The 27,394-nt window shown below is 42.5% G+C and overlaps 1 protein-coding gene across 4 annotated transcripts in view; it reads right to left on the reverse strand.

Annotated features, from left to right (window-relative positions):
• Positions 1 to 18,449, reverse strand: part of CPEB2 (cytoplasmic polyadenylation element binding protein 2) — a 58,813-nt gene extending 40,364 nt beyond the window's left edge. For 2 of the 4 annotated variants that reach the window (XM_072126068.1, XM_072126066.1), the window contains exons 1-2: positions 17,269 to 18,449; positions 2,342 to 2,620 (exon numbers count right to left, since the gene is read on the reverse strand). In XM_072126068.1, the coding sequence (XP_071982169.1) occupies positions 2,342 to 2,620; positions 17,269 to 18,294 (1,305 nt within the window). In that variant the 5' untranslated portion in view covers positions 18,295 to 18,449. Of the gene's footprint in view, positions 1 to 2,332; positions 2,621 to 17,268 lie in introns of all 4 variants that reach the window. The other 2 variants (XM_072126067.1, XM_072126065.1) reach the window with 1 other exon arrangement.
• Positions 18,450 to 27,394: the final 8,945 nt, after the last annotated feature.

Below are 27,394 nucleotides of genomic sequence, written 5' to 3' on the forward strand. Positions count from 1 at the left end.
ACGTGCGCTCAAAGGGTCTATTCATCCCAACTCCTGGGCTGAAACAGAGCTGAGGGTCACATGTGGCAATTCATTGTCTGACAAAAACACTATGGGGGTTGTGTAAGAAAGTCACATTTCCACCACGCAGGGGGTTACGACACGGTGCAAATGACATGCAGGAGGCTTACTGCTTCCTATCAACTCTATAGGGTGCACAGAGACACCCGGCCTTATGGCAAAGGTGTAAATCCAAAGTCACTTTAGACCAGATTTTTACAAAATCCAGTCATAACCAACTCTGAATTAGCGAATATATATGTACAAGTCAACTGGGGCCTAGTTATTAAGGGGTTTTACAAAATCCAGTCATAACCAACTCTGAATTAGCGAATATATATGTACAAGTTAACTGGGGCCTAGTCAATTAGTGGATTTTACAAAATTCAGTCATAACCAACTCTGAATTAGCAAATATATATGTACAAGTCAACTGAGGCCTAGTCAATTAGTGGATTTTACAAAATCCAGTCATAACCAACTCTGAATTAGCGACAATATATGTACGAGTAAACTGCGGCCTAGTCAATAAGAGGATTTTACAAAATCCAGTCACAAATTACTCTGAATAAGTGACTACAAATATAAGTTTATGGGGACTGGGACCTGGTCAATAAGAGGCACTCGGAGTAAACAAAAATCAGTATGTAGCATTGTAACCCTCTGTTACCCAGGGTGAAAAGATTTGGGACGTAGCCCTTAACTGCTGAAGGGCGTTATGCTGGAGCGGCTCCATGTTATCTATTGTGCTGACAATCATGGCTGCTCACCTTCTACACTTTGCAGGACTAAATACCCATAAAACCCGATTTAGCCTAAAGGGGGAACTGATCAAGCACAAAAACAACGAGATTTGTGCTCCATCAGAAAAGATAAAAAAAAAATGAAAAAAAATTTACCACAGTCCCAAGATAAATCAAAAACTACATTTGCCCTTGGTACTGTGTGACGTAATATTTATTTTTTTTTACCCCATAGAATCGTTTAGTGGAAAAGAACAAGATGGCCCCATCTCCTCACAAAAAATAAACAAGGGGACAGGTTGGAGTACAAAGGGATTCATAAACTGTCCAAACTACAAAATAAAAATAGTCAAAAAAGACACTTGGGATTCATCAGGATCCAAGGCCACGGGGCATTTACAATGGATATTTAAAGGGGTTATCCAGGATTAGAAAAACACTGCTTCACAATAACTTTATTTATAGTTCCACAGATTTGTTGTCACGCATCACACACACAGGATAATTCCAACTAAACTAATCTGGTTTCACTTAGTATAAGGTCTCTGTCGTTATCCCAAACCCATTCTTACTGCCCATATGAAAACAAAGCTGACTGACATGCTCGCCCTTCACAGCAGAACAGCCTTGTAAGGCATTGGAGTGCATGAGGAGTATGGCCGCCCGCCAGGGGAGGGGAGCCACTGTCACTGAGCACACCTGCTACAATGCCAGGCTTCATGGAGTTAAACTCCTTCCTCCACACTAGTGATATATACCAGGCGTAGTAAACAAGACAATCTGCATACAATGGATAGACACAAAATCTACATTGTTTATTAAAGGGATATTCCCATTACTTTACTCTATGGAATATTACTAGGATATGCAATATATAACGTTTAGTAATAGGGACAACCACTGGGATCCCTGCCAGCTCAGGGAATGAAAAGCTTTCTCCTCCACACAAGTAGTGAATACCAATGCTCTACCTATTAGTAGGGAATCACTGAGGATGCATCAGAGCTCTAAGTGTCATATGGGCGGGGTAATCAGGACTCTCAATGTCAATCACTGTGTGTGGGAGGAGTAATCAGAACGGTCACTGCCAATCACTACGTATGGGCGGGCTAATCAGGACTCCTATTCTCTCTTACTACTAACTCCTGAGATCTCAGCTTCTCTCCATTATGGGGTTTTGGTTTTGTTCTCAAAAAAAAAAAAAAAATGTGTAGAACCGGATGCATTTTTGATAAATTGACAAAAACTGATGCTGTTCTTCAGATACTGAGCTTCACTTTCTATCTCTTCTGCTTAGGTCTAGTGACTTTGGGCAATAAAAAGCCTCAGGTTGTACATGCAAATGTTATATATTGCTGAAACAAAGCATATATACAGCGTTGGGTAAGCTGGGAGGAGGGGTAGCCTGTATTTCTGCTGCATAGTCCTGGATCTTATCTGAGCTCAGCAGCCAATGCTGGATTGTTATCTGTACGCACCACATGAAATGGATAGTATATATACATATATATATAATAAGCATGCAGTAAGGGTAAGGTGACGTTACATACCATTCTTACCTGTAAGGGTAAGAGAGAGTTGCTGTTGTTGTCCGTCCTGAAAACATTGTCATCAATCCAAGATTTGGGAGTCAGAGATGGTGTGGATCGTGTGAATTTAGGAGGGGCGATGACATTTCCAGAAAAGGGCTTCTTTAAAGGGGAGATTTGGTTCATGGTGCCGGGGATTCCCATGTTAGCAGTGCGCCGATCTCTGCCGTGCATCCCTCCCCAGGACATGCTGCCGGTGCTCCAGCCGCTGCCTTGGTGGCTGCTCCATGGAGACTGCTTGACCATAGGCTGCAAAACAAACCAAGAAGGTGTGAGACAGTAACCTCGGGACGTTCCTAGTGATACAGATCTAGAAATGTCTTTACTAAGACGTCCATATCAGATTTATCTTTGTGCTGAGATTCTGGTTATTCTGGTTACATCGATGGTCTGAAAAAAGAGAATTTACAAGGGTTCTAAAGGCCAAAAAGAACAAAATACTGTCAAAAGGTACAAGCTCAGTTATCCTCAAGGCTACACTGCAGGCCAGATGCAGGCAGTCCAGGGGTTACATACAGGATAAGTTCTTTAGGTTTGTTCTCAAGTTGAATTTATATGCAAGTTGAAATTGTATACCGTATAGATTTATAATTTATTTTTTTTGTCCCATTGACAATTGGATTTTCAGAATTATTTGCTGTAACAGGACTAAGGATTATAAAAAAAAAAATACTTTATTACAAACACCTTACAGCTGATCATTGCAACCTGGGACTAAAGTAAAGCGTCCAGAGATCTTCACTAGAGGTCACAAAGGGCCAAATAGGGTCCATCGGTAAGTCGGGCACCGCCAATATATAGATTTCTCATTCAATTTCAGTGATGATTTTGTGGACAAATGTGTACAGCCAGCTATAGAGATAGGTAAATAAATTATTCTTCGTTTGGGGGAAGCCACAAGATATTTAATATAATCTTTATTAACCAATTCCTTATAATCTTATACAGTCCCCCCCCCCCAAAAAAAAAAACTTTAAATGCCCACAGACAGCTATGGAAGGGTATAACCAATTCCCCTGAGATTATCTGTCAGGGAAGATTTGGCACAAGCAATACAAACCCAAACCAAGAAAATTTCAATGTGGACTTCAAATGTAGTAAGGTCACTACATTCATGGCGCCAAAATTTCAAAATGTTTGGGGCAGCCTATAGAGATTCAGGCAGCTTAGCACAGGACATAGTAACCTCCCTTTAGGACTATGTTTTTTGTAGTATACACTCAATAGCATGCAGGTGATCTCCTTTTTGGACTACTATCAAAGATTTTATAAAAGGAACACAAAAATAAAAAATACAGCTCAATGTGCTATAGGGAAGAAACCCAAATTTGTAACAGTATCTACAACATTATTGGTAAGAAAGCTTCTACTTTACATTTCCTGGAGTGAAAGAATTTGAGTGTGTGGGATTTTCGAGGTTTCACTAGGTCGTTTGGTCGTTTCACAAAAGTTTACAGGTGAAGGAAGTGAAATAAGGAAACGATGATATATATCTGGGGCAGACACCTAAATATCCCCACATAAAGGCTACGTAGTATCTTCTAGGAATCAGCCCAATAGCGGTAGTTGAATAATACTGCAGGTAATATATCCCCAGGCACAAGGCAGTGGCCCTTAAAATAGCTATAACCTCATAAAAGTAACCACTGAGTAGTCATAACTCACAAAAACATGTGAAAAAATAATCACAGTGGTTCCTCATCTACCCCACCCAGTCCGCACCCAGAGTGCTGTGGGTTTCAAAACCCTCATGAGAAGTTGCACCGGCACAGGTAGACCGGCTGGGGCTCCACTCCTCTATACATTTATAATATCTGCACATAGATTACAAAACCCTCAGGAATGCAGTTGGAATTCTCTGTCACGAGTAGGAATTTCCAAAAGTGTAGTGTAAAAGAGCAGACTGGGTACCACCCAAATCATTGGATTATCCCATTTATAAATACAGAAAACCTAAAAAACCGAATGCTGTGATACCAGTAATACGGAAACAAAAAAGCGTGAGTGAGAGTAACCACACCGGAAAATAATGGGCGTAGTAACCATAGCTAAACAAATTCCACCCATCCTTAGTCCTGGTACTACACCCTACACCTGAACATAGTCATGGCTGCATGTATCCAGCTCAAACACTGGAAGAGCGCCCTCTTCATGTGGGGTTAATCAGGCAGTAAATGGAGAAGTCTTCATAACATCAGTAGAATACAGAGCTTGTGAAAATCTCCAAGGGACTTCCCAGCTCCTGCATTTCTTCAAAATAGTGATGTATAGACATGGAAATTGGGGACATTATCGCTTGTACGATGAAATCCCCGCCTTTCCCAGATACACCAGGAGGTTTAGATCTCCTAAAGTATCCAGAGGAGCAGCATATATATCTATACACTTCTAAAAGTTTGAATTTGAAGGGCATGAACAACCCGTGCCGAACAACTCTACAGCTGGACTAACCCCCTTCGCGCCCCCTTGGTGTGGTGCTGGCTTAAAGGGTATATTAATCGCATTGCCTGGTGGTTCGCAAGGTATTGTGATTATTTTGGGGCTTCTACGCCAGTTTTCTGACATAGAAGACCTGAAAAATATCCCCATTGTATAGATACAGTTCTCTCAAATGTGCCAAGTCTTTAAAGAGTCCCAGAATAGTCCTTCAAACAAATGGAGAACCATGTATAATCCCAGATTTGGTGCTAGGTTGCTGTAATTTGAGTAGGACCTTTTAGGTTTTGGCCACACATTTTGTTGTAATCAAACTGCGAATTCCCATTATTCCAAGATATTTGACTACTTTTTGGACGAGCCTACTCACAAACTGCTCCAAATCACACGTTCCGTTTATAACCCAACGCTAGCGCACAGGGGGGGGGGGGGGGGCAGGCCCGTGAAACTCATGCAATTGCTAACTAGCCCCTGGGAACTTGCATTGAAACATAACGAGAAAACACAGTCTGTATTCCAATTCCCTAGAAATGCATATGGATCGGGCTGAGGACCACCGCCCTTGCGCTAGTGTTGAGACATGAACGCAACGCTAGTGTAACAGGGGCCTAACAGACACTTCCAACACCCACAAATACACTATATCTAATACAATGTAACCATAACAATACAAAACAAAGGTTTTGTGACAGCAGAACAATGTACAGGTGTAAGGGAGACCATGTCTGACCAAGTCTCCAAGGCCTGGATTGCCCATAAGCCACATTAACTGTCGCAACGCCAGAAAGCATCACGTTTGTGTATGTCACCCCATCACCACGACACGCTGCGCTTTTCACAGTAACAGTCATTGTTCACAAGTCAAGAATTTCCTCAGAGGGAAACACCAACATAAAGCTACCAAGACTCCGCTCACCACCAAACACAAGACGACAACAACAAAACACTGCAACAATGTGACTGAACCGGCCAAACCAAGAGGGATCGGCTAATGACAATGTGCAGGCGTAATGAGAGGACACACAACTATTTCAGGCACAGACACCGAGCTACAAGCGCTCATTAGTGATAATAGGGCTGTCAATAAAGGGTTTTGTTTCAGGTGACTGGGTGGGACACGCAAGTCCAGAGCGGCAGGAATTACAAAGCTCTGTTTACAAGCAGGTCGCACCTTGAGATTTAGTAGGGTTTGTCCTAACATGAAACATGGCTGCCTACTTTCTTCTCCAAAATTTCCTTTACTTCAACCCTTTACAAAGTCACGTCATATAGTCGTAGTTTTCGAAATGATGGTTGACAACCAATATGGCTACTATCTCAGGCCCCAATATGGCTACTATCTCAGGCCCCTCTGTGATGGCACGTTATAGCTTTTCAGGAATCTTAATGGAAATTACAAGGGTATTATGATTATTTTGGGTCACCCTGTAACCAATGAATATCTCTCTTACTGATGAGGCCACAAGGATCCCAATAGTGGGTGTAACCTTGTATCCCCAGAATGAATGGAGTGCAGCTGCTTGGACGAGGTCCAATGGTCTCGTCATCAGTGGGTTCCCCTGTATTTGGATCACCATCAATGAGCAAGATTTTTCTGAAAATTAACTAAAATACCCCTTTAAACATCTGGAATATTATTGGTTGCTTCTGGCAGAACCAGCTTATTTGCATGGTGGTTTTTAGTGAACCAGGAACAATGCAGAGCTTCTCCTGGGCCTGGATATAGAACCTGTAGCACAGAGCCCAATGTGTGTATTGGTCTCCTCTATATATAGGACACTGAATCCCTTATGCTCCTCCGGTGTCTAGATGCAATGCACCTGGTGCCACCCTAATAAATTACAATAGTGTAAGGGGTTGCTCACTTTCAGCTCGTTCCAGCAAGTAATTGATGTTTGTGCAATGAAAAGTTACACAATTTTCCAATATCCTTTCTGTATTGATTATTCATGGTTTTCTGTCATTCAACAGGAAACTTCATTGTTTTCTTCCTGTGTGTAAACACCAGTACTTGTTCATGTGATGTCACACAGGTGCACGGCTCGTTATATCCCTGGTCATGTGATGTCACACAGGTGCATGGCTCGTTATATCCCTGGTCATGTGATGTCACACAGGTGCATGGCTCGTTATATCCCTGGTCATGTGATGTCTCACATGTGTATGTCTCATTATATCCCTGGTCATGTGATGTCACACAGGTGCACGGCTCATTATATCCCTGGTCATGTGATGTCTCATTATATCCCTGGTCATGTGATGTCTCACAGGTGTATGTCTCATTATATCCCTGGTCATGTGATGTCACACAGGTGCATGGCTCGTTATTTCCCTGGTCATGTGATGTCACACAGGTGCATGGCTCGTTATTTCACTGGTCATGTGATGTCTCACAGGTGTAGGTCTCATTATGTCCCTGGTTAGGTGATGTCACACTGGTCCATGGCTCATTTTATTCCTGGTCATGTAATGTGACACAGGTGCACAGCTCGTTATATATCGCGGGTCACGTGATGTGACACAGATGTGCGGCTCGTTATATCTCTGGTCATGTGATTCCACAAAGGTGCACGGCTCGTTATATCCGCAGTTATGTGAGGTCACACAGGTCCACGGCTCATTTTATTCCTGATCATGTGATGTCACACAGGTCCACGGCTCATTATATCCCTGATCATATCATGTCACACAGCTGTGCGGCTTGTTATATCCCTGGTCACTATATATCACACAGGTGCACGGCTCGTTATAACACACAACTGATTACTCTCTGATATAACAAGTCGTGCACCTGTGTGACATCACATGACCAAGGACTAGTTTCTATCCACAGGAAGTAAACAACAAAGCTTCCTGTTGAACGCCAACAAGCAGAGATCTAATTGAAAAATTGATACAGAAAATGTATGGGAAAAATCATATAACCTCCTACTGCCCAAGCAATGTCAATTATTTGCTGAAATTTACTTAAAGTGGATAGCCCCTTTACACTGATACAGGAGTTGTGTTATTATTTCCTGAAAAACTAGTGGTAGAGCTTATTCCAGTGCAGTGTACACAAGCATAATATACATTGGGTATACAGTATATATACAAGTATATAGAAAGACAGCAAGGTGGTGCCAGGCATGTGACGGGTGTATTATGGATCCATAAATAGAGAACATTAACACATAGAAGACTCAACACTTGGCGAGGAGACAGAACTGTGCCGCGTGAATGAGTAATTGATGAGGGAGTTTTGTGGGTGTCATATTGTACTGAAGAATTATGAAAGAATCCAGAGATGACAGATGACGGGCAGTAGATTGTGACGTTACCCTGGCACAGGCCGAGGAGAACTATTGCAATGTGCTAGAAGATTCCTACATTATTTTACCTAATTCTCACCTCCTCCATCCTCAACAATGCGGTCCAGCCAGAGGGGCACAATAAATTCCTCAGAGTCCCACCTTCTTAGATTAGGAAAAGGACTCGTACAACAAAATGGTCGAGTGCCAACTCCTAGCAGTTGCACGCACAGCTTTCTGCCAACCGGTTTTGTATTGTAATCAATCAGTGGTGGCGGCCACCTGGAGGGCCACCTGGTGTGCCCACATAGTGATCAGTTACTAGTCCCAATACACAGAGGTACGCAAAACTTAGGCGGTATATATATGTTGTTCACTGTAACTCAACATCGGGAATCTCAAATGCGTTGATGGTAGTCTTGGTTCCGTTATAGGTGGGCACCATAACTCCGACTTTTAATGGTTGGGCGCAAGACTCTCACTAGAGTCAACACATGGGCTAGACCTCAGATACAGGCAGGAATCACTTCCCCAGCATTGGCATAGCTCAGGAAAATGGAGGATGAACCTAAAAACTTCAAGTGTGTCCATCAGTTGAGTTGTATTTTGGTCATAGTTGGGCACCATGAGATAATGTATGTAGATAGGCAACAAGACTCGACCAATAAAGCTGTAGAACGTAAAAGGTGCACAACACATGAGCGAAACCTCAGATCCAGACAGGATTCTAATCCCGAGTATGAGTATATTTTAGTAAAAGCGATGCTCACCCTCATCGGGGATCTTCAATGAGTTGTCGGTTTGCCCAAATACATACATCATCGCGTGGCACCCCAAACTAGAACAGAATGGAGCTACAGAAAGTAAAACTTGCTAAACCTCAGATTCAGGCAGCATTCAGTTTCCTAGCATGGGTATATTTTAGGAAAAGGGATGGTCCAGAGGGCATGTGACTTCCTTATGACTTTGTCCCAACACTCTTCTCAGCAGTCTTCTTCAGGAAAATGTGGCTGTTGAACAAGATGTCTGATAAGTAGAGGCCCCGACTGGTGGGACCCACAATACTCAGCAAAATAGAAGACTGTGAGTTGTATAGCTGCCCTATGGGCCATATGATTGTGTGTGCCCAGTTTTTCGGGATTGATGAAACCGGATTGAGAATCCTAGGTTGAGCACCACTAGCTCTGAAGTGTGCGGTTCCCTTTGCTAGCAAGTGGTATCCTAAAAGGTGTCAGCTCTGTAGGACTACAACTTGTGTTGTAGGTGAGGAACTATGACATCCAAGAGGTCATCTTATGGGCCATTTCATCTCCGTCCTATTAGACTTGTGTCATCAAACCCTGGAAGACTGTACAGGGCAAATCTAAACTTGCAATAAACTGACTTATTACCATAAATACAATAATTATAGGAGTCCATAAATACATTTTATTGAGCCAAAAAGAGCATACAGGAAAAGCTAGCCAACATGAAATATGAATAAACCTCTGAAATGTGAGCCGATGTCGGTGCCAGGCCCTTCCTATCCACATAGACGCCCTCCTAACGTCAGGTCTCCTCCACAAAGATCAGATTGTATACATTATAATCCAGCTATGTTTCCCAATGTTTGCTTTCTAGGAAAATGTAGGTTTCTGCGGTGGTCAGTGGCGGAGCATAGTGAGTGCTGTGTGCTGTATTCGAGGCGTTCTATCTTTATATGCTACTTGTCACCTACATACCGGAGACAGACATTTTATTTTGGGACCTATAATTCAGGCAGGGTATCATTTTAACTATGACCTTAGTGAGGCTGCAGATATCAGTAGGCCCCAATCACGTACAAGCTACCGGGCTCTGCTAAGCAAGAACCGGAAGTAAATTCCTCCTCGTGATTTCCAAATCCATATAAGATAGATAATTGCTTTGTGGCCGCAAAAGTTATCAGCTCCTATTGAAGAATCCTACACTACTATATTCTCGGAATATTAGAATTCTCAGAATTCCTGAAAGCATTTAGTACAAGTTTCATTCCACTAGTAAGAACCGGAACCAGGTTGGGGATCCGTTCTCCTGATAAGATTGTTATACCCAGATTTGTGGAAAGGAGATAACAATATGAACATGAGAACGTATCCCCAACTTTCATGAGAACCAGGGTCTTACTACTTGAATGAAGCGGCAGATCGGAAGCAGATGTTCTACTGCTCCATTCAATCCTACTAAAGTATCGGAAATTGCCAAACACAGCAAGAATGGTGCTGCGCTCAGCAATTTCCCACTTTTCCAGTAATATTGTAAGGAGTAGTAGGGCGCATGATCCACCTATAACTCTAATAATTAGTGAGAAAGGGGGACAATGATTCCTGAGAACGGCAGGATCCATTCTCGTGATCGGTGGGGGTCCTCAGAAATCCCACCATTACGACCTCATTCATAATCGCCCAAACCGGATCCCAGGCATAGAACACAGCCGGGAGTATGGCCAGATCACGGGCCCCCATACAGGGGTGTAAATGGGGCCTATGATTATTATCTCCTATCCTGTGGATGGGGATAATAATAATAATAATAAAAAATAATAATAATAATAATGCTTGATTCAGCCACACAAAAAGAGAGGAATAAGTTACTTATTTAGTGGTCAGCATTACAGCCTTGCAGCGCTAGGGACCTGGGTTCCAGTCCTAGGGTCAACATCTGCAAAGAGTTTGTATGTTCTCTCCGTGTTTGTGTGGGTTTCGTACGGGTCCTCCAGTTTCCTCCCACACTCCAAAACACACTGGTAGGTTGATTAGATTGTGAGCCCCATGGGGACAGGGACCGATTTGGCAAGTTCTGTGCAGCGCTGCATAATCTGTGTGCGCCAATTAAATGCCCCCATGTAATGAATGATCGACAAAAATGTAGAATGCTTAAGTTGGTTTGGTTCTTCTGTGGGCTTTTGTTCATAGTCTGAATCATGGAATCTGATAAGATTTGGGCAACTCATACACAATTGCAAGAATACATGGTATCAAAGATCTCTCCAAATGATAATCCAGCCCCATAAACCCTGTTAGCATCCTATTAGGGTGCTTGAATGTCAGAAGTGGGACGTGATGCATCCCTACACAACATCAGATCCCCACATTGTATGATGCCGTGCAACTCTGACTGCAGCAGAGTAAGTGTCAGCACACAGTGTAACAGCCTGTGAATCTACAGCACAGTGGGCCTCTCGTTACAGGCTCACTTGCATAATTTTAAAAGTTGATTTTAGAAGGAAGGAAGCCATGGATAACAAATATAAGAAGATTACCACAGTCATGGTTGCTGAATCTATGAGTAATGTCCCTTATTTATCATGATGGATTTTGATAACAGATTTCCTTTAACAGTAACTTTAGTAATAAAGTTCTATAACCGGCATTTTTGAAGAATTTTCCACAAATTCCAAAAAAATATTGTGTATGTCGTCCCCTCACGAAGAACAAAAAATAATAAAGAAGAAAACCCCTCTGCGTTGCCCAGCCGTCACCTCCTGATAACAGGCTATTATCCACTGTGTGTGTACGCTGCCAAAGAAAAAGATTTAGAGAAAACTAAGCCTCTCTCTCCGCTAGGGAAATTTTTGACACGGAGCCCAAGTGACTGCCGCTCCATGTCTGACATTGGGGGGGGGGGGGGGGGGGAGAGAGGATGGTGATTAGTTTGGAACAGTAACTAAAATTAATGCCAAGGATTAAAGGATCATCAGTTTTTTTTCACAGCCGCCCCCGTTGCACCAGGATCATTTTTGCTGCCTGTAAAAGATTTAGCTCGTCCAAACGGGTATAATTAAAAAACCCAAAGTCGTCACACATCTATAAAAAGCGTCCATTAATAGCCCACGGGGAACATCTGAAGGTGGTCAGACCTCAAAATAATCTGCCTAGGGAGACCACCGAGACAATATTCATGAGGGGGGGCAGCTGATCCGTCCATTTATTAGGACATGCTGGACCTGAGCCTCTTCATTTTAGTGGATTCTCCAACAATGCAATGTATATGGGGATCATAGACAGCTACCCTGTTATCATGTAGGACGTAACCTATAATCTGGCAAATCTCAGGTCTGATCTGTAACATATTAAACCGGACGTGACCAAATCATAAATGGGCTGCAAAGTGTTAACCCAGCACTCACTACCCGTAATGATCCGTAGAACAAGTGGTTATAATGTATAACATAACCACCGCCCACCAGGACAATGATCAGATTTTAGGGGGACACATTTGAGTAGATTTTGATCCGGTAATAGGAGAGCGCTAAGAAAAACCACAATAAGATGAGGTTGTCGGCCTAGAGGTGACCCTTATCTGCTTCTATTCTCGGACGCTGATAAGCGAACGCCAAAAGAGGATTAACCCCTTGTTGCTTTCCTGAAAGCAGTCACATCCCTGTGGGTACATTAGGGCTTATAGGATGACCGATTTTGGCACGCCATACTGAGATGGAAGGATGAGTGATATTTTTTGGATACGTTCTGGTCATATAGTTGCATGAGAAGGTCATATATGGACTTTTTTCAGAATAAACAATTATCCTTCATTATAGGTCACATGCAGATTTTGGTTTACATTTTCTGTCACCATATTTTACCCGATTATCACCAGCCCTCTCAGGTAAAATGTAATTTCTGGAATTCCCTCTTATGTGAATTTCATAAATTCCCATTTACTATAGAAATCTCCTCCAAATTATCTGAGAAGAGTCATTTTTGCCTCAAACGAGTCACTTTTAGAGGCTGCATGGGTAGCGTCACTTCAGAAGCCCCAATTTTCAGCGCTATAGTACCTAAAAACAGGCTTTTGTGTCATATTAAAGATACAATTTCATCTTTCAGAAAGTATGAGGATTGTGCATCTGTGATTTCTCTAAAACCAGAGATACTACAGTATCTAGCAGCTACAGAAATGATAAATTGGGCGTTTCAAGTGATTCTGCTCTCCAGCCTCAAACAGTGACTCATCTCAGATTAAGGGTTTATTCACATATCGTTTTTTCCCCACAGTACGCTATCCATGATTTTCAAGAATAACATACTGACCCTTTATTTTCCAGCCAGTCTTTTTCAACTAATTGGAGGAAAAAGTTTGAGGCTGTCCTTTTTTTTCCACTTTTGTGGATCACGCATGAGAATATACTGTAAGTCGGCCTGAGCATGCAAGTATATAATAAAAGAGTCAAGGAATAGCTGTCATTCTGGCAGACAGCATCTATCATTGCTCCTGTAAAATTTGAAGCCATTATTCATGTCTAGGCTTGGACACCCCCATCCAGCATTACTAGGTACAAATCTATTTACTTACCCCATGTTCTACGTATATGACTAGGCCATCATTTCTATCCTATGTAAATGGCCCCATTAGACTGTGTATTTTTTGGGCTAGTCATAAGTCAAATGATTTGCCACCCAATTATCATGTGCGCTTAGTGGATAGCATTACAGCCTTGCAGCGCTGGGGTTCTGGGTTCAATTCCCAGAGTCAACATCTGCAAAGAGTTTGTATGTTCTCTCTGTGTTTGTGTGGGTTTCCGACGGGTCCTCCGGTTTCCTCCCACACTACAAAACATACTGGTAGGTTGATTAGATTGTGAGCCCCATGGGGACAGGGACTTATATGGGAAGCACTGTACAGCAAAATCTATGTGTGCTATATAAATAAAGAATTATTATTATCCATACAGGCAAAAAAAAAATGTAGCAGAGCTCAATAAACAATGAATTTCACTCAAATAACCAATTCAGCTCTGCTACATCCAGTGCCTAGCGTATGTACATAGGGGTACAGGCAACCCCGTATATAACATCTGACCTGAACCACTGCCCCAGTAAATAGGCGGACATTGTGTACATCAGCACATCATGACGCTGGGTTTGTACCCTGTAAGATTTACCTCAGCAAAACACAGGGGAAAAACAATTGGGGTATTAAAGGCTTTACCCACCCCTTGTTCACTTCCAAATTGTGAATGCTATTTAATCCCTGTGCTGACGGAGAGGACTACATGCCGGGCTCTGTGATGTCCTGCAAAATCCCCTCGTGTATCAAAGCCGAACACATCTATTAATACATGCAAAGACAAAAGGACATGCACCCCCTGAGCAGAGGTGAGGGGGCAACAGGGAGGACCACCGACACCCAGACTACCCAAATACTGAAAACATCACAAGATGGAAACTCATCCATCTAATTCTACTCATCTAATATCTTATATCTGTGTATTTATCTATATCATTATCTAATATTCATGTAATATATCTTATATCTGTCCTGCATCCAACTCATAACTATGTATTCATCCACTGCCATATCTTAGATCTAATATTTATGTCTCTATCCATCTATATCTGTCCAATCTAATATCTACCTGTGTATGTATCTTTCTTTATATCTGTCCATCTCATACTGTACCTATTAGTCTATGCTTTACTCCACAATCTTATATCTATGTATATATTCATTTCTCCATCCATCTAGTACCGGTCTATACATCTCAGCCATCTTTCTGTCACTATCTATAGATAGATAGATAGATATGGGATTGCATCTGTCAATCCCATATCTACCTAATATCTATTTATCTATGTGCCCATCTATCCATTTAGTAGCCATCTATATATCTCTATATCTAAAATGTCTGTCTGTTACCTACCTAATATCTATTCCTCTATGTATCCATCTAGGAGATCTATCGGATCAGTCGTCTATCAGATCTAACTATGTATTTAGCCATTTCTCCATCGCTTTTATCCATGTAATATCTATGCATGTATCCACTTTTCCATCCATCTAGAATCTGTCCATAGATCTCAGGCATTCTTCTACCTAAGACCTACCAAATATCCATATATCTATGTATCCGTGTCACATAATATATCTATATTTGTCTCTATCTTATATGGATCTGATATCTATGTATTTCTCCAGTATCTTATCTAGCCATCTTTCTGCATCTCTATGTATCAGTCTACCTACAGTAATGTCTATGTATCAGTTTCTATAATGCGATATCTATCTCCGTATATATCTACCATTCATTTGGCATTCAGATCCTTGGTGCCTCACTTCAAATTTTTTTCTCTATCTATATCCATGAGATGTCATTTAGTTATTTTGGGCTTTAATGACCATTCATTCCATCTATCTATCTAGCTATCTATCTATCCATCTCTTCCACTATATGTCTTAATATCTTCTTATTCGTCTGTCTTTCCATTGACTATGTCCTCTGATATGTACTCATCTAATATCTTTCTACCATCTCTCTGCAGCTATGTGTCCATCTATTATCTACCCCATGTATTTATGGGCTCGATGTCCATCCAGATGGGACCAAGACACAATATGATTTCTTTAATGGCCTCTAGTAAGATTTTTTTTTTTTTTTTATCCTCCGCTGAGGCCTACAGGATAAGTGGCCACACATAAATATACATGGCAGAAGTGACCTATGTCAGAGCATTGCTGGGTGTGAACAATAGTCACAGGCCTGAGCCAGGAATGTCATGGAGGCTCCGCACCAAGTACTAGAGAGGTGACAGATGGAGCAGAGCCTCATACACTGCCTACACAGAACAGGGATGGATGGATAGATACTTTGAACATAGAAAGATAGACAAGAGAGAGTAGATATAGAGCGGATAAATGGATAGATAACAAATCCGAGATTGGGAAGATATAGATAGGAGTAGAGATATAGTATATGACAGAGAGAGAGAGGGGATAGTAGAGAGATAGTAGATATAGAGCAGATAGATACATAGATGACCGTTGGATGGCAAATCCGAGATTGGGAAGATATAGATAGATAGGAGTAGAGATATAGTATATGACAGAGATAGATAAAGATGAATGATAGATATACGAGAAAGAGATAGGAGAGAGAGATGATATATAGATAGTATAAATTTAGAAGCTCACATAATGTACTCATTATGGAAAAATATAGACTTTCATTATTTTTGACCCTACGAAACGGGACGGAGTAAAGCTTAAAAACAAACCTGACAGAAAATATAATATACCGTACAGACAACATATCTAAAAGGGACAACGACACCGGATATATTGGATAAGCAGACAATATGAGGTATATTTCAAGCAGAGTACACAGGATTCAAAGCCACATCCTGTACGAGAGGGGACAAGCATACAATTTACTACAGGATAGATAGATATATATACACATATATACACTCAGCACACACAAGATGGCAGCTAGATTGACCACAAAGCAGCACTGCCTGAGGTGGGAGGAAAATGACTTTCACACGTTGTAATAAAAGCTTGGTATGACAGGAGCTATTACTGTACATGTACGAGCAGCGTTGTGTGGATCTATACGGTATAAATTGTATGACAGGGCTGCGCTACTGCCGTAGTAATAACAGTCATTACATTGTATCGCAGTGTACCGCAATGTAACGAGGGCCTAGTGTCGCTCAATAAACCGTATATCATAGCAGCCATTGTGATTCATCTTATGTGACACATAAACATATGGTCAACGACATGGGTCCAACATGGCTGCCCATGTAGCCGAGCTCACTCTACCATGGTGCACCTGCAGTCTTATGTAAGGGAATAGAAAACCTCTGCTCAGCCCTTGTCTATGTATCTGGGAAATATTAAGACGCCAGTGATCCAGCCTTAATCTCCCACTTATTGTAAGAGAAGACGCACAGATGTCACACCACAGATAAGAACCTGCCTCCTCCTATGTGTAGAAGACATCACAAATAACACATTGTGACGAATGATCACCACAAGGTGACGGTGACTGGGGTCGCTAGGCCTCGGCTTCACACGAATGCGAATGAGGGGGCATTGTAACAATGGGGAGGGGGGTACGCGTTCAGGAGGGGACTTGTATAACGCCATTCCTATAGACTAGCATCTAGCAAATATTTGATACATAATCCGTTTAGGGTAAAATATGGCCATAAATGTGAATTAGACCCACAGTTACCTATATGTGCACAGACGTGATACAACGCAATGAATTTGCACTGTTCCGTGGAGGTTGACAACCCGAAACTGTATGATGAGAGTGATTGTTCTGGTTATACAGACCTCTTGGCATTGCTACATTTAGCGATAAGAGAATTTATAGGCGGTGTATGCCATTTACAAGCTTGACTAAGGGTAGGGTGGATGGGTTACCTGATGGTGGTTGTAGTTGTTCCTCTGCTGTAGGAAGGCTGCAGCCTGGTGGTGCTGGGGGTTCAGCTGGGGGCTCACCGGAGACCTCCGGCTCTGCTGCTGCTGGCTGATATTGATCTGAGCCGAGAAAGGGCTACTGAATCCAGGGACGTTCATGCCAGGGCAAGGGTTGGCAGACACAGGCGAGAAGCTGTGAAAGAAAGCCGGGTTGATGGAAGAAGGGATGCCAGGGTAGTAGCTGTCAGGCTCCGGGCTCTGCAGGGCGTTCAGGTTGTGCCCAGCAGGGTGGGGCGCAGCTGGCTGCTGCTGGGGTATATGGGATGGTGGAGGGGGTGGTGGTGAGGAAGTCTGCACAGACCAGGGGGTACCAAACCCAGGCAATGAAGGAGAAGAGCTGGATCCACCTGGGCTCTGAGTGTTGGGTAAGTCAGGAGATCCTGGGAAGGGGCTGCCCAGCAGGTTGGTGCCTCCGCTCAGTAGGTGCCCATCCATCTGAAGCTTGTTCTTGGCTGGCAGCTGGTGACCACCCAGAGATGGAGGAGATCCTGACACATGGGTGTCCCCGGCTGTAGTAGTAGTAGCAGCAGCCACCTCCTCTGCAGAACAAGAGCTGGAGGAGGAAGAGGAGGATGATGAGGAAGGGGAGGCTGGCAGCAGCTTGTCAGGACCCTCCACACCCAGCTGCTCGGGAGATCCCTGCCGGTGACTGAGCTCCCCAGGCTTGCTGAGCTCCTCCCTGTACGCTGCTGCAGAGCTCTCCTGGGGGCTGAAGTCCTTCCTCTTGTGCTTGTCCTGCTGCTGCAGAGAGCTCTTACTGCTCAGCTTCCCGGGGGCACAGCTCACCCCCAGCAGCAGCTCATCCTGCATCACCTGCGGGTAGCCGGGCAAGAACAGGGCGCTGCCCGCCGACGACGAGAACTGCTGGCTGCTCCTGAAGGCTCCCCCACCACCAAACAAGCCGGTGCCCCCAGCACTGCCAGCCCCACTGCCGGCTGTCTGCAGCAAGCCGAAGCCGTAGTCCCCCATGGGCTCTATGTATAGTAGTATATATAATGTATATATATATATAATATGACTCTCTATGTACACGGTGCAGGTTACACAGAGGAGGACATGGAGCAGGGGCTGGTGTTACTTGTCCTCAGTGTCCTCTACCTCCCCCTCCTCTCCTCCTTCTGCCGGCTCCAGTGCCGCTGCGCCGCCTTATAAAGGCAGGAAGACACGTCACCACAGGGGGCGGGGCCTGCTGCGCAAGCTGAACACTACTGGGGGGAGGGGAGCGGCACGGAAGGGGTTACTCCATCTATGCGACACCTGCACCTCCGCTATATACACATACTATATACTATATGGACTCTACGTACAGGGCGGGATCACATGTATATAATACATACTAGGAAGACAGGACAGTGTAATGTGTGGTGTATCCTATACATAGAAAGCACAGTGTACTATCCGATAGGAGATATACACTATATCAGGGCCGGATTAAGGGTGGTGGGGGCCCTTCCAACAATGATTTTGGAGGTTAGTAGCCTGCCAGCCCCCCTGTAGTATATAGCCCGCCAGCCCCCCTGTAGTATATAGCCTGACAGCCCCCCTGTAGTATATAGCCTGACAGCCCCCTGAATTATATATAGCCTGCCAGCCCCCTGTAGTATATAGCCTGCCAGCCCCCTGTAGTATATAGCCACCAGCCCCCTGTAGACTATAGCCGCCAGTCCCCTGTAGAAAATGGCGATCTTGGCAATCTCCCCCAGCGAAGGCAGCTGTGTCTCACTGACACAGCTGTCATCCTAGACCCCTATGTGCACTGCGAGCGGCCACCGGCCGCTGCGCATTGTGCACAGAGCTGAGCTAAGTTGCTGACTGTCCGAAACTGGTGGGGGCCCCTTAAAAAGTGAAAGTGGTGGGGGCCCCAGGGCTCGAGCCCCATGAGCCCCTCCTTTAATCCGGCCCTACACTGTATATACAGGTGTAATACATACATACAGTATCACATGTGTAATAAAATATGCAGGATAGTATCCGATGTGTAATAATACATACAGGATAGTATTAGCTATGTAGTAATGCATACAGGATAGTATCAGCTATGTAATAATACATACAGGATAGTATCAGCTATGTAATAACATACAGGATAGTATCAGATGTGTGATAATACATACAGGATAGTATCAGCTATGTAATAACATACAGGATAGTATCGGGTGTGTAATAATACATACAGGAGAGTATCAGATCTATAATAATACATATAGATAGTATCAGATCTATAATAATACATACAGGATAGTGTCAGCTATGTAATAATACATACAGGATAGTATCAGCTATGTATACAGTATCTGATATGTAATAATATACAAATACAAGGTTGTGCACAACTGTATCGGATATGTAAAAATATACATTATGTATATATGGGAGAAGTAATAATACATATCACACATACAGGATAGTGACATAAACATCATATCCAGTGCCCCTCTGGCATGAAGACAAGATTCTGGATGAAATGTCTAAAATATTCTTATCCTGTCAATGCTACACTGCTGCTTCTCAATCATGTCTGTATCTGGGAGAGGGGAGTAAAAACTAATATTGCCACAGTGCAATTATTTGGGGACATATAGAAATATACTGTGTATATATACAGTATGTATGTGTGTGTGTATCTCCTAGTATACTGCTGATACTGTATACAAGAGTGTGTCTCATAGTATAGCACAGTGATGGCTAACCTATGGCACTGGTGCCAGAGGTGGCACTCAGAGCCCTTTCTGTGGGCACTCAGGCCATCACCAGAGATGACTCCAGGTATCTTCCTGCAATCACAGACAGCCCAGGACTTGCTGTGCACAGAGCTATTTTAAAGCGACTGCTCTACCTGGGATTATTTTCTGCTTTATTGGTGTTCTCAGTGAAAGCTGTGACAGAGAAAGGAGTATAAATCACAAATTAAATTTCTGTGTTGGCACTTTGTGATAAATAAGCGGTCTTTGTTGTAGTTTGGGCACTCGGTCTCTAAAAGGTTAGCCATCACTGGTATAGCATATATATATATATATATATATATATATATATATATATATATATATATATATATATATGTATGTACAGTATACATATATATAGCTCCTTGCACAGCACCGATATGTGTATGTACAGTATATATACATATATATATATATATATGTCTCCTTGTACAGCACAGATATATCTGTGTATTGACAGTATATATATATATATCCTTGTACAGCACAGATATATATGTATGTACACTATATCTCCTTTTACAGCACAGATATATGTTTATATCTGTATATATGTGTATGTACAGTATATATATGTATATCCTTTTACAGCACAGATATGTGTGTATGTACAGTATATATATCTCCTTGTACAGCACAGATATGTGTGTATATACAGTATATATATCTCCTTGTACAGCACAGATATGTGTATGTATGTACAATATATATATATATATATATATATATCTCCTTGTACAGCACAGGTCAGTGTCACCCTCTGCAGATCTCGCCTCCCCCTGCAGCAGCACAGCCTGACCAAGTGACGTGAAGCCTCCAGTTGCTGCAGAGTAGCGCATGCGCACCAGGAGCCGTCTTGTTAGGCTGTGGGCAGCTTCACTCCAGCTCTCTGACGTCACAATGCAGAAAGAGGGGGTGGAGTCCGGAGACAGCCGTGGGAAAACGCAGGCAGGGAGCTCACCAGTAACCCCTTCACTCCCGGAGAGAAGCGACTAGCTCCTTCTAACACGATAACCATACAGACCTAAGCTCCCTGTATACCCCGTATAGTTCTACAGAATAACCTGTCTCTTACACCGCTTATAGAATCCTTATGTCTTCTATGTATACATAGGAAGCTATGAGACGGGGCACCATACACACATAGTACAAGCCAGTGACAGTGCACTAAATGTTATGTCATGTCACATGTCCGGGGTCACGAGATGGGACAACTGCAGTCATAGTTTTCCACCTTATTAAAGTCCATGTCATGTCATATGACTGTCAGGATCACATGTAACCAGATCAGGAAGTGGAAAACTTTATGGTGTTTAAAGGGTTACTAAATGTAAGACATCACAAAAACAAAACACTTCTCACCTCTTAAAGGGCTTATCCCAGGAGGTTTACTTGCTGCTGGGCAGAGCATTGGGCGCACAGTAGAGAGTAGTCAATCATCATTTAATTTTTCTTGCAAATTTACTCAGTCTGAATTAATGCTGCTCAGATTTTCCTGGAAATTGGTATATAACCCCTCTCTAGTGTCGTTAACGAAACTCTTTACTTGTTTCGTAAATTGTTCATTTTTTAAAAAAAATTTCCCTCACCCCTCCCTAAGCCCTGCGATGAACGACACTCTGCTGGTCCCCCCGGCAATCCGTGGCTTCTGTGGCCACATTCTGTCCTACTGGCATCATGGCTTCCATCTCCGAGCAGTTATACGCTACAACGTTTCCCATATCCAATGTCCTTACTGCACAGATGAGGTTAGCAAGGGTTAAACACTATGCTAAAGCCTTGCCTTGACATATCTCATTACAGCAACTTCAGTCTTGGTGACCTTGTCCTTTTTGTCTTGATTTTATAATACCAGCCTCATTGTTATCTCGTTAAATAATCACCATAAAAGCCACAGTCAAAACATTTACTCTCTGTTTCATTTAACCAATGATGTGCTGCATGAAAAACTTCATGTGAGATTCATTTAGTTTTCATACCACACTAATCCCTCATCACTATTCTTACTATACTCGCTACGTCCCCAATAGTCGCCACTTATCGTATATATGTTATCCATGGCTTCCTTCTTTCTAAAATCTACTTTTAAAATTATGCTAACAAGTCAGAAACCAACACTGTGCAGGAGCACTTCCCCCCTCCAACTGTGTAGTGAAATTTCCTCTGCTGAAGTGAGATGACATAAGGCAGAGGGAGGGGAACGGGGCAGAGTGAAACAGTGTAACAGCCTGTGAAGCTGCACCAGCTCTGGTAACGCCTAGCAAACAGATTATGAGGATTACATGGGTGAAGGTCCTTCTCAATATAAGATTTTGTGGTGGTTTGGGTGACCATAGACCCGGGCTACTGCTCCACCCGCCTATATTACACTCCACTACTGGTTAGGGGATAACAATAAAAAAAAAAGGTCTAATTCCTTTTTTACTTCATTTTACTGATTCTATATGTAACTATTGCCCGGCAGGTAGGTACATCAGCTCCTGAGACATATGAATTTATTTTAGGAAAAGCAATGACTGTAGTTTGGGTTGCTATAGCGTCGGCAATGGGCATGGGATACATTCGCACAATATAAATCATTATCGGGGGACAGTGGAATCACGTTCCAGTGTAATAAAGCTTCAGGAATCACGTATTGGATCATTTGGGTCACACATTATACTTGAGAAATTGCCATGGAGACCCGGACAAGTCGTCAATCCAAGAAAGTGACAGGATGCCTTCCTAATCTGGCCACTTATGCTCCGCAGCTTAACTGGACATATGCAGCCATCTGGCATGTAAGGCCGGGAGGACACACAGAGACGTCACCTCCTCTCCAATGTCCATACGCCTGTGTGCATGGACAGTAAATGCATTGCACCCTGCTGTATAACATGTCAGCCCTGGTGCTGTCCTCAGTATGGGGTGCCTGGGTGTGAACGCTGACTAATACCCAAAAGGCTGACTATGCATTTCCCTTCCTCAGGACTTGTTTGTGCACCATTTAACGCCGCTCAGAATTTAGAGAGTCGATTTGCATTACTGAGGGTTGCTGAAGTGTCGCTACTTGAACTGCAGGGCAGTCATTGTTATTTAAAGTATGCAAAGGGTTAAAGTGCGGAAAGCCTCTCCAGCCTAGTATCCTTTCTCATTATCTTCCTGGGTTCCCTTCTGTTAGGGTTATCCCTGTTTTTTTTATTTGGGTGCTTTCTATTACCCATGATGCCTGCAGCTATGGGAGGGTATAGCCAGCAGTAATGGGAGAAAGTGCTGCTCTCAAAGACTTGCTGAGACATGGGATTTTTCCCTAGTGAGAGCACAGATCCGTCTGGGCCCAGAGCAAATAACTAATCCATCTGCAGCTTCTCCGGCCTTCTGGGGCAGAAGGGGTGTAACTGAGATTAGGCCTTGGGTAATCTTGTGGTTGTTTGCTGTAGATTAGAATCATCATTGCAGTATGTTTAAAGAGGATCCTCCTGACATGTATATTATAGTAAATACTTTATGTATAGGACCCAACGTTGTGCCAAGAAGTTTAAGAATATATTGACAACTGGGTGTAAGAATGTATTCAGTTGTTCACAATGTTACAGCATAATAATAATAATAGTTCATTTTTTATATAGCGCTACACAGAGCTTGCCAAATCAGTTCCTGTCTCTAATGGGGCTGACAATCTAATCATCCTACCAGTATGTTTTGGAGTGTGGGAGGAAACCGGAGGACCCAGAGGAAACCCACACAAACACGGAGAGAATATACAAACACTTACATACAACATATTGTTACTACTATACACAGGGGCGTAACTAGAAGAGCAGACTTCTGAATGGGGCCCTGCATCCCCCCAAAATATGCATATTTGTATACTCACATATGAGTTACAATCACACACATTTATACAGTTGTATATACACAAACCATTTATATACCTGTATACATACACACACAGCATAAACATAAATATAATATATACACACCATATTTACATACATACAACATATACATACAGTACCATATACACCCATGCAGCATATACACACATATACAGGAAATACATACATACAATACCATATACAGACATAGATCATATACACACACATACAGAAAATACACAAAAGGACACCCTGACACAGTGGCCCCCATATGCTTGCTACCCCTGTCAGGGGAATAACTAGCACAGGCTTGACCCCATAGCAGACTTCTATATGGGGCTCCCTCACCCCTTGATAATTATATATTTGTATACTCATATATACACAAACCATTTATATTTTAATATATACATACAGTTCTTCCCTCATACACATTTATACAATATTGCTCACATATTTATGCACAGATATATACACTTATACATGCCAGGGTCCCTTGACACTGCGGGCCCCATAGCAGCTGGTATGGTGACTACCACTGTAGTTACGCCCTTGCCTATACTGTATATATATGGGTACTGCACAGTACTCCTCCTCCTATCCTATATATATGGGTACTGCATAATACTACTACTTCTATCCTGTATATATAGGTACAGCACAGTACTACTATATATGTGCAGCGCACGGTACTACTACACCCACCCTGTAAAAATGAGTACCACACAGTACTTTTACTCATATACTGTATATATGGGCACAGCAGAGTATTACTACGCCTATACTGTATATATGGGCACAGGACAGTACTACTACTCATATCCTGTATATATGGGCACAGTACTACTACTTTTTTATAGGTACTGAACAATACTACTGCTTCTATCCTTTATATATGGGCACAGCACAATACTACTTCTTTTATTCTCCATATATGGGTACAGCACATTACTACAACTCCTATCATGTATATATGGGAACATCAAATTACTCCTACTCTTTTCCTGTATATATAGGTACTGCACAGTACTACTACTCATACCATGTATACATTGGCACAGGGCAGTAGTACAACTCTTATCCTGTATATAAGGGCACTGCACAATACTACTACTCCTTTCCTGAATGTATGGGCACTGCACAGTTACATACTACACTGTGCAGAAATCTCCCATGCTATGCTGTGACTATGCATTGCCTTACGTCAGCTGCTGGGAATTTTTCAGCTACCCCCTGTAATTACTGCCTTCTTATAACTGAAATACATTGCAAATTGGGATATTGTTCTGCAGTTCGGGGGTCATGTAGTGCTCTTTCATTGCAGTGATACATTACATACTGTATATAGATTGCCCTACGGTCTGGATAAATCAGTCACTTTCATTCATGAGGCATCTAGATGCAAAGATGACACGTTTCTGTGACACACTATGTTGCTATGAAAACAGCACTTGCCACAAAGCTCCCCCATTGTGACCTGTAGGCCCAAGTGTCCGGGATACCAACAACATCAAGATGCAACCATTGTTGTCTTCACTCTTGCTTTATGTCATGGCAAATGTACTACTACTCCTTCCATAACCTCTACTACTTCACCATCAATATATTTCTATCCTCATATTTAATTTTGTCTTTAATTCAAATTTTGAAGTCTTTTAGAGAGTTTTTGTATTGGATTTTTTCATTATTTTAAGGTTTACATTTATCTGACTAAGTTTTTGTTGGTCTAATGGGTGTTTTTTCAATTTACTCTTCTGCTTTTTTTTTATATTATCTTTCAAGTTTTTCCCAACAGGGTGAATTTTTAGGACTGGAGAATCCTGTGGACAATTGTCAGTCCTGTAACACAATCAGTTGTGTATAAAGACGCTTCTTCTCAGGCGGTTCTATTGCCCACAACTGATAAGACCCCCCTCATCGATCACAGAAACGGAGGTCTCTTGTTCCGCTGTCTAAATGGAAGGACATTTGTAACCCCTACATTTCTATAGACTTGCCAGAGTTTAATAATTGCAATGCTCAGCTACCATGTCATATGGACCCCCATGGGATAGAGTATAGGTTGTATCGGTGGCAAAGCGTAAACTGCTGGAGATTGAATGTCCCTCTGTTATACCAAATATCTGGTATAGGTTACAAAATCCCCCCCCCCCCCAAAGACCTCCATTTAGTTCTATACATTAGGCTATATATACACACACATATCTATAGCCTAATGTATAGAACTAAATGTATTGCATAATGTATATATGACATTTCTATGATACGCTCAGTGTATACGCCAGAAAGGCTCTCAGCACATACACTTTACGTATACATAGACATATGACCAGTCTGACCAGTATATATCTGATGCTGCCGGAATCACTGCAGTGAAGGACGCACCAATCTAAGTCAGTGATGTATATGCTCAGGAGAGGCCATCGGTGCCTGTGGTGGACAGATGCAATGTATTGCATCCTTTACCAGCCTCCGCTGAGTATATGCTCTGGGAGGTCCCCATTGATGTCACTGTCCATATGTGGACAGTCACATTACTGGGGAAACACCCTGAAAATTGAGAGCAGACAATCATCCAATCACTAGGGAGGAGAGGAACAGGATGACGTATCCCACTGTACAGCTCTAGCCCTATATGTATCTTTACAAAATGGTCTTAAACATGTGAGATGATATTTGCTTACTGTATCCAGGGCCGCCATCATGGGGGTTTCAGTGTGACTGTGTTCAGGGGGCCCCAAGTCATAGAAAACCCTCCTCCCCTCCCAGGTGCTGGGAACTTCCTGTGCACACAGGGCCAGATTATCATTCTGTAAGGGGGGGGGGGGGTTGTAAGTCTCCCTTGCTGTGGTGCACCCAGTAGGTGACCTGACCATACTTACCTGCGCAGCTATCCTTATAACGGAGGGCAAAAAGGTGGAATGAATACAGCCTGATATATATACATTAGTAGAAAGCTTATCTTTAACTATCCCAAGGACCTTTGTCCTATACGTGATGATGTGAGACACATCAAAAGTTGTGATGATAGTAAAACAAAGAAATTGCGTCTCTCTTCATATTCCTCAAATCCAAGTCATTGAATGAAGTGAGATCCCGCTGTCAACATATTTATACATTTCCAGGATGAATATCAGAGGGACAACACAAAACACAGAGTTATAAAAAAAATATGATACAGAAATACAAAAGTAGAGTATTATAATGAATTAGAACTGGGTGCCCATTACATAACCAAGTGGCCATGCCTTGGTCTCACACTGTGCAAGATGTGGCAGACAGGGGTCTTCAAGAGAGCGCTCCAACACATTCAATGAAGAATGCTAGAATTCAATCGGATCAGTCACCAATGTAAGCCGCACACCCATGTTATATCATAGAGGAGCCATTGTACTTGGGCAGTGGTGCTTACACTCTACTGTGTCAACAGAGGAGCTGCTAAGAGTTGTTAATGTTTCCCTAACTTTTATACATTTGTTTAAAAATTTT

Source organism: Engystomops pustulosus, chromosome 1 (assembly GCF_040894005.1).
Source record: "Engystomops pustulosus chromosome 1, aEngPut4.maternal, whole genome shotgun sequence".
Lineage (NCBI taxonomy): Eukaryota > Metazoa > Chordata > Amphibia > Anura > Leptodactylidae > Engystomops > Engystomops pustulosus.